At 46.2% G+C, this 9,290-nt stretch overlaps 1 protein-coding gene across 1 annotated transcript; it reads right to left on the bottom strand.

Moving 5' to 3' along the window:
- Positions 1–577: 577 nt before the first annotated feature.
- Positions 578–9,212, bottom strand: ANGEL1 (angel homolog 1 (Drosophila); the record flags this gene model as incomplete). The annotated part of the gene is made up of 10 exons (XM_010079194.1): positions 578–900; positions 1,740–1,855; positions 2,341–2,410; positions 3,189–3,299; positions 4,151–4,277; positions 4,968–5,401; positions 5,820–5,889; positions 6,494–6,720; positions 7,223–7,822; positions 9,146–9,212. Coding segments are annotated over 10 exons (1,992 nt in total), but the record flags the coding sequence as incomplete, so codon positions are not given.
- Positions 9,213–9,290: the final 78 nt, after the last annotated feature.

Below are 9,290 nucleotides of genomic sequence, written 5' to 3'. Positions count from 1 at the left end.
AAGGCCTCTAGGCTTTTGCTAAAGTTCTAGAGCTCCTGCAGCTTGCTCTATAGAATCCCTGGCTCCAGTCCTGGCAATCCCATTCCCTGGTCCATTACTCACAGCAGGCAGCTTCTTGTAGAAACTTCAACTACACAAACCCTTCTGCTTGCAAGGCAGCCCTTGCACATTAACTAACAGCCACTTCCAAGCAGTTAGCAGAGCCACTGCTCTTGAAGGCAACATGACTAGTCCTGGAAGGACCATACTTCATAAACTATCACTCAAAAATTAGAAGAACCATTGTTCTGGTGTGAAAGAATATTGATGTATATATCCCCTGCTGCTTTTCCACAAGTAACTGAGCAGAAGCAGGCAGCATTGCCCCTCTCTTTCCCAGCTCCTTGAAGATCTCACGCAGCAACAAATAAACATGGAGCTAGGTTGGTTACCACAGCACTAAAACATCTGCTAAGCAAAGCAGTGGAACAAGGATCCCTTTAAGAGATGGTAATGCCTGAATACAACTGGAAGCTCACTGGGAACACACCTCAAGTTTGCAGAGATCCACAAAATACCAATGCAAAAAGCACTCCAACTCTCCCATCCCTGCTTTTTGTAAGGGTGTGAAGAGAGTAAGGGACTTTTAGAGCATGACAAGGAAAAGAATTTTCTTGCAAGCAGGTTGTGCAATCCAGAGCCTCAACTGCTGTATTCAGAACAGCTCTTCTTTAGGGAAAGGGAACCAACACTAACCCTCTCTGAGGCTGGAGATCTCCAAGCCAAAGCTAGCCAGCAGGCAGAGGTGATCAGATGAACAAAAAGGATTTGGTAAGCCATTTGCCAGCAACAGGACATCTTCAGAGAGAAGGGAAAGGCGGCCAAGCAGTTTCAGGGCTCCATCCTGGTACAGCCTGCGACCTGACAAAGAAAATGGAAAGAAACATCAGACAGAGACTGGTGCTGTACATTAACTCTATACACTCACAGAGGGATGCTTGTCAATGCTTTCCTAATTCTTGATGAACGAAGACAGCCTCTGCAAACACTAGATGCACCTTTGAGCCTAGATGTGAAAGCAGTGAGCATACTATAATACTGCTGTTCAGTGGTTTCATGTATTTCCAGGCTCGGGAATCAAGTATATACTAAATTTGCCAGGCAGTTGCTTACATGGCAAGTTCATGTCTTGGTACTAACTCCAAGCAATAGCTTCAGATTCTCCCCTGAGGAGGAATTAATCCCTTCATTCCTAACCTCCTCCCCAAAGTTGATTCTGACATGATCCAAACCAGCTCAAAGACAGTTCCTGGATGCATTAACATGCAGTATTTCATCAACCTAACTCCTGTTTCAGGTAGCAGAGAGATGGTGCCATTGTAAGATACCCAGAGTCACCACCTTCTAAGGCCAGTGTGTGATCTCAGTCAGACCAGAAGTCCAAGCCTGGAACTTAAGACCCGGCACTGCCTGTTATCAGGAGCACAAGATACTTACACAAAATAACAGAATCCATCCTGTCCTAGCTTCCTCAAAAGCCTACGTGAACCTAAACTAAGCAGCTTAAGTCTCTCCACAGCAAAGATAAACAGTGTCTTCTCATGATATCCCAGCAAATACTGCTTCCACTTTGTGCACAGCTTCAGTCAAAGTCACACCCTGTAGATCCACCCCAGCTTAACGAAATGCACTGCCCAACACCAAACTGCATTCCAGCATGCCCCACAGCCCTCTCCCATCTCCCACACTGCCACACTCACCCTCCCTGTTCCCATTCTCCACAGGCTCTGCTGAGTAGAAGATATAATCAACGGTGGCTCCAAGCCCCATGGGCATCGTTGTGACCTCCGGGCGTCCCCTCTGTGGCAGGAAGTGGCTGTAGACAGAGGTCAGGTTGAGGCCATGCTGGATAACACCTGAAGACCTGCACGTGAACAGCCAGCGTTGAGCAAGGAAGGAAAGAGGATGATGCAATGTTCAGTACTGCAGTCACAGCTGAAGTTGGATGCTCACTTGCTGATGCAACGGTCCAAACTATTTCTACTTTGTGAACACATACATGTCAGTCTTTCAGAACTATTCACTCCACTTACACCAAAGACAAAGCAGACTATGAACTTAATTTGTCTCCAATACCCAGCCCTGTCTATGCCCTTCAACCCTGACCTCACCAACACAATGCTGAGAGAACATCACCCAGCTGCTGGGACAAGCTTGGGTGGATCTCACTCTTCCAGATAGCCCTCCTTACTCTGTTTCACCATCACATCTATTCCAGTCTTTACTTCAGCCAGATTTTCAGTGCTCAGGCAAGCAAGACTGGGCTTGAAGAGTGGGGCCACTGAAGGTGCACCAATTTACCTTGGGACAGATGGCTGGGGATCAGGGTCTTTCACCATGGCAGCAGGTTTGGGCCAGTGTGCAGGGTGGTCTGCAAAGGAGCAAAGAGATTCCGGCCAGACCTACACAGATCCTGGAACAGGCTGCTCATCCCAAGTCTGAGAAGCTTCTCCTGACAACAAAAGAATCTTTTTGCCTAAGATGAGCAGATAGCTTCCAATCACAGGCACCTTAAGGAAAATATTCAAAGGAAACCCCAGCTCTAAGACTAACTGGAACATCTTGAGAGCACATCACTGCAAACAACTGAGAAGTCATATTCTGTCCTGCTAAGGACATGTCCTTAAAGCATTTAATATTATCAAAGCTCAGAGTACTTCAACATTTGCTCTCAAAGAAAGTTCATTTGCCTCAGTCTACAGCTTACTCAAAGGGTGTCTAGAAAGGCAGAACAGAAACGGAGAGAACAGAACCAGCCGTGCCACAAGGCCCAGTGGTGAGGTAGTGTCTACTGGGTACCAGCATCCCGAGACATCTATATTGTGGCCATTGTGACACGACAGTCTTCAGGTTTGTTCTCCCCCACCAAAAATCTCAAAGCAGAAAAACCAAAACAGATATATATTTCACTTTATATAAAACAACCTCCAAAAGAGGCTGAAGCTCAGTGCATCTCAAGGAATACAGTCAGCGTCTCTGAGGGTGGCGACATAGTACCCCTCTGAGCTCTCATGGAATCCATTAGTAATCACACAGCCACAGAAGACAGCATTCTGCCTTCCTTCTTCTCACCTGGCATTACCTCCACTCCATGTTTTCCTCAAAATCGAGCTAGAAGAATCACAAGCTGAAAAATCTTCCATTAATACCTGGTTTAGCATCTGTCACACCTTCCAAGAGGACCAGCTGTGGTGGTCGTTCACAGGCAACATCACAAAAACGAAACTGGAGCAGGAAGTCCCGGCTGTACTTACGTCTGCCTGCAGAGAAAATGACAACTTAAAAGAAAATAACTGCAGCAAAGTCACATCTACAGGGAACATCTGCATACTCTTTAGAGCTCTTAAACCTCCTTAGTTTGAGAGAGGCTTTTGTGTCCAACCACTCTGATACCATGAGAATGGGAATCAATAACTTAAAGGTAGAACAGAATAGATGTGTAAATGTAGAAGAATAGAGCACAGTTATTGCTATCCCTTCAGCTAATGCAACAGTCACGGTCAGCACTGTAATGAAACAAATTAAGAATATCCCCTCCAAGACACCACGTGTTCAAGGGACTTTAAGCAGACCAGTTAGGGTGCAACTCAAGGAAATGTCCACTGAAAAAGAAAAAACAGTTCTGGAGATCAAGTTGAATACAAGTTCTGCATTCAAGATTCCAACAAAAGCTATTTAGTGTGGGCTCCTTTGGGTTTTTTTAATCTTCTTTAAGGACATTAGAGAACAGTCATGATTATAACTGGGCTCTTAGGAATGACTTCCTAATAGTGGAGTGCAAATACTGCCCAAAACACAAACACCTGCAGCTGAAAATTACTTACAACTGTACAAAAGCATAAATCTGGGAATATGAAAGAGACACTTAGAGCAATGTCTACTGCTAGGGGAACATTCAGCTCCTAACTAGAGAAAGAAAATGGCAGAAATTGGGCTACAGCAATAGACCCCAGAAAAATTAAATTTAATGCACATACCAAGGAAATGGAGATAAGAGAATCTTTGTTGAGTGCTTCATGCAACACATGCCCAAGCTACTCAGACAGACAGCAAGGCCCACAGACTGTCCATTCTCAGCAAACTCATGTTCTCAATGCACATTGGAGCTCACCTAATTTCTTTGGGTGGCACAGGGTGACATATTGGCAGTTGTCTGTTACACCCAGTGAGCTTGGCCACAGGGGGGCCAGCAGTTTCCGTTGATACAACTGTCGGGAGAAGTCTTCCTGACCAGACACCTGCAAGGAGGTCAGAAACTGAGAGGAAAGAACACCACCACAGAGTAGAACTTTTGCAAGATATAGACAATGTATGTACATACACTTGCTAAGAGCAAAATAGGAGAATATCCTCATGGAAAGGCATGGACTAAGCTATTCAGAATATTGTGCAGATATAATAAACCTTCAGCTGTGAGGTATGGATACAATTAAAAAGTCACCTGACAAGATACTTTGCAGGCATCTATTATTGAACAGATGATTTTGCTTGAAAGCCAACAATGCATTTGATCACAGATACACAGTAACAGGTAACCACAAGAGACTCTAGTATAGGTGCCCATTTCAAACTATTTTAAGACCAAACATCTACATAAAATTTCAGTAAGTCTTGGTGGAGCTGTACTCCTCTATACTTCCAGTTACCCAGGCACAAAAATCCCACAGCAAGGGAGAACCAGGACCTGAAATCAAGTGGTCTGTTATCACTGGTCTGCCTCAAGAGAAATCAAAAGAGCAGTGGTGGAAAAAACGTGCACACACTTGTCTGCTTCTTTCCCCAGCAGTGCTGGAGGCACTGGGAGAGACTGCTGAACAACTGAATTCAATATTCAGACTATTCCCTCATGAGAGAAAGAATGCAGCCATGCATTTCTCCAGCAGCATGCAGTAAAGAGCTACTCAATCCCAGTTCTGGCTGGTACCTACCTTCCAGGCTGGCATCCCACGGTAGGAAAGCTCACCATTCCGGATAAATTTGTAGAGCGGAGAATCAGGTACAGAGTTCAGATCTCCACACAAGATGACAGGATAGTAGCCACCTTCAGAAGTTTTTGCAACCTTGTCGATCTCTGCTAGGAGCAAGGCCATCTGGGCCAGTTTGATATCTCCCCGCCGGGGATTGAACAACACATGAGTGTTGGCCACACACAAAGGACTGACTGCCTTCAGATCTAGGCCCTCTGGGAGTAGAGGCTGTAGCAGTAGCACCAAGCCCACGTTATCCCGACTGAGGACATCCAGGCCAGGCCGGAAGTATTCGACAGGGCTGAGGCTAATCAGCTGGAACCTGCTGTGTTTATAGCATACTGCACAGCCATCTGTCTTTGTCCCAGTTCTCCGTTTATAGAAGCACGCAAAGCCTGAAAATAAACCATCACCCATTAGAAGTTTTATCCAGCCACTACCTCAGGCTCCCCCATCAGCTGGGGAGTTCAGCAAGTCTGTAGCAGAAGAGGTTCCTACAACATCTGGGTACAGCATTATACCCAATTCTATTCCAATAATCACAGTTTACCATTTATCACTGAGGGTATTTTCTCTCTCCTTGTCCTTCTACAACCCTCTCAGTTTTGTTACTCTGATCTGTCAACACTGAGAAAGATCAACTACAAAAGAAAGGGTAAAGGTCTAGGCAGACAGTTCAGAAGTAGGGCCAGCAGCCACCTGACAAACAGGAAGAGCTTTCTCAAGACTGAGTGCTTTCACGACATTAAGCAGGAAGCACTGCTTGGCCAGTCCCATGAGACAGAGGTACAGACACACAAAAGCAGGACATACCCATCTCTTTGAACATCGGTTCCAGCTGCTCCCAGTAATGGTTCTCTTGCACCTCCTGAAGACACAGAACCTGGAAGGAAGGCAGAGACCTCACTCGCTCCACCAGTATTTGCTAGTTACCTTGTTTTGGGGAAGGAAGAAAGCAGAAAAGTGCACTCACACACCAACCCTGCAACCAGAACGGTCATCACTGCAACTCTGTCCTGTATTTCCCAGATACAAGGGCACTAACTTTCTGGATTACATTAGCTTATCATTCAGTTTTCTAGTGATGAGGCAGAAGATCCATCATCACACAGAGGACTCAAGGAATGGAGAAAGCCATGAAGTCTTCTTCTATGTAGGCTTCCCCTCCTGTGCTGCCTTATAAACCTCGTCCTTTCCTCCTCAAACACACATTATCTCTTCTTCCTCTACTTCTGCTGTTAAAAGAAGCCCTGCTATCCCAGTAGGGCTAGTTTCTACAGTAACATAATCAAAGCAAGACAGACACCAAAAAAACATATGCACAAGGCCTCAAACACTCTCAGGGGAATCCATGTTCAGCTACCAAGCAGGTAGTATCTTCCTAGGACTTTCCCCCCTGCCTTTTTTTTTTTTGTTAGTGCTGTTAGATCAAACAAGGAATTCAAATTCTGGTGACACTGACGTGGGAAGGGCTCAGTCATACTCACATCAGGATCCCAGTGCTGGATCTCCTGCAAAAGGTTTGGAAGGCGGTAGTTCCAGTTCAGGATGTCTGGATGACAGTGTAGATAGAGATCAAGGCCCTGCTCCACCAGGTCCTGGGCAAGGATGTTGTAAGACATGACTCGAAATTCAAAGAGAGGAGTGTTTTTCGAGACCTGCTCTAGCACACAGGGCTGGAGAGAAAGATCCTCCCAGTCTCTCCATAAAATCTCTATATGCAAGAGACAAAAAGCCAAATTACAGCTGTGCTGGGTGCCCTGCCGATACTTTTGTTCCCCTAGGACCCAGAAAACAGCCATTCTCCCACCCTAAGTTAGGGTGTTGTAGCCTCTGAGCAAACCCTCACCCACTCTGGTTTTCAGGTGCTCTTTTTGGATACCTTTGGATAGTTGTCAATGGGGATGGCACCGCAGAAGACCAGAGTCAACCATACTGAAACACCTGATCAGACTTTGGGTGCATTTTATATTATAAAGCCGTGTGTTATTGCAAACAGATCCTGTTTGATGTCCAGACCAGACAGTCTAATAGCACAGAGACTATCAGCTGTGACCACCCTCTCTCAGCAAAAACTCACTTTACAGTTTTCACTAGCAGATCCCGTCAATTCTGCATGGACAATCAATGTCAAGCCCAGACACAATAACCTGACCACATTCACTACAAATGCAAATCCCAAACTGAACATTACATTCAGAGCTGCTACTACTGACCATGGTAGGGTACCTCTGTCAGGGGAGGACAAAATTGTACTGTAGCCTGAATGGGCCAGGCTGGCGGCTCCGTTGGCACTGTCTCTGCATCACCTGCTAAACTCCAGGCCAGCACAGCTGGGTCTTCATTCTGCACTTCTACATTGGTAGCGGCACAGCCAGATATCTGGTGATCCGTCTGCGGCACCACAGCTGCCCAATGGGCACTGCCTGCTACAGCCACTGGTTCCTCTGCTGGTAATGTTGTCAGTTCAGTCACTGCATGGTCTTGCCGTTCTGAAGAAGCCAAGGTGTGTAGCTCTGTGAGCTGCTGACCAGCACACCGGCTGACTTCTGGAGCTGAATTCAGGTCACTAAGGCTAGTCATCAATAGCTCCGAACCTTCTAACCAGTCACTAGTGAGCGTAACTGATACTTTCCCCACTGCTGGAGTACTCTCACTGGCTGGCAAATTCCCTGCTCCTTCCTCCAGCCACTGCTGAAGAAGGGCTTCTTGCTCTTCTGGGATCAACCTTCCTCTGGTCGCAGCAAAGACGCCTCCTATCTGGGTGGACGGGCTCTTCGCCAGAAGCACATTCTTTCGACAGGTAAAGAAAGCATCTGTCATTTAAAAACAAACAAAACCAACATAAGACAGATGGAAATCCTTTCTCACTCACTCTTTTTCCTATGCACTTGCTGTAACTCAGTGCAATGCAACCATTCAGTAGCGCAAGCCAAACAAATTACTTCCCTGAAGAAAAACTGCGACAGTCTGAATAACCTACCCTGCCTCTTCCTGAATGCTAGGCTACAGTCCAGTTCTAGAGAGCTTAGCCAAAATCACTGAAACTGTCCAGGATGGCAATGGCTTTACCAACTCTAGGCAATGTAATTCTAACTTACACATTGCCACAGCCAGTCAGCCAAGGTGAAAGACCCCGTGGAAACTACCAGCTCTCAGCAACACATGTAAAGGCACAGTCTGTAGAAGTTAGCTGACGGGGTGCACGGGCTACGAAGCCAAGTTCTTGCTGATGACCACTTGCAGCAAGTTCCTTTCCAAGGATTGAATAAGAAAGTAGTACTCAGCTAAGAGGATCAAGCATATGACAAGAATGTGCTGTAGAAGAAAAACTGTTCTAAGAGATGAAAAATAAAGACACAGAGGGACCAACATGCGCAGCTAAAAGCCTTATTAGACAGAATATATGCACAGAAGTAGTCCTGGTAAGAATTACAGATCACCTGATGACTCACATCTATGGTAAAAAATTTTTAAAACCCTGCTGCTAATGTAACACTTGCATATACTAATATTGATTAAGTAAAGTAGCAAAAGACAGGGACTCTTTTCACTTTCACACCTCATATAAGAGATGATGGCATTTACGTTTTGCTATGAATTCTGCACAGACACTAGTCCCTACTGTTGACGAGCAATTTCTGTTGTCTACAAAGCATTTTTTCTCTGCTGTATCCCTGTGACAGTCAGTCTGACAGAGCAGTAACAAACAAGAGTCAGCAACATACATGTATGCTTTTACTGTATCTTTCGTGCCAAAGCTTTATGTGTCAGCAATAGAGCTTTAAGAACCATACTCCTCACTGTAGTTTTGTAATTAACTTCATGAACATCAGAAACACCAATGCACCAAGGTAATACTTTTGCACACCACTAGGCACACATAGCTGTTACAAGAGCCTGGGACAGGAGCTGAATTTGAGGGGAGTCAGCTACTATGACCACAGTGTGCCAGTGGCTGCTACAGGCCTGGGGACAGGCTCAGGCAGGAGGGGGCTTTACATTAGCGCCGTCACCAGGGTCTGTGAAGCAGCAGCAGGATCTAGAACACTACGTGAAATACTGATGCACGCCAACAAGAGTCCACCCATGAGCCACTCGCAGGTCCTGGGGGAGTTGCAGACCTCAGGCCAGCCCACCTCCAAAATCTCCCCGAACCTGCCGCACAGGTCCAGCTCGGGCCTCCACGGAGATCGCAACCTGCCCCTGCAGCACAACAGTCAGCAACTGTTCCCTCCAAAAACCCACCCTCCGCACTGCCCCGGGCCCGGCCCAGCCAAGTGC

The sequence above is a fragment of the Pterocles gutturalis genome, unplaced genomic scaffold (assembly GCF_000699245.1).
Source record: "Pterocles gutturalis isolate BGI_N339 unplaced genomic scaffold, ASM69924v1 scaffold41508, whole genome shotgun sequence".
NCBI lineage: Eukaryota > Metazoa > Chordata > Aves > Pterocliformes > Pteroclidae > Pterocles > Pterocles gutturalis.
Note: the sequence above shows the minus strand (reverse complement) of the source record. Positions and strands in the feature narration are given on the sequence as shown.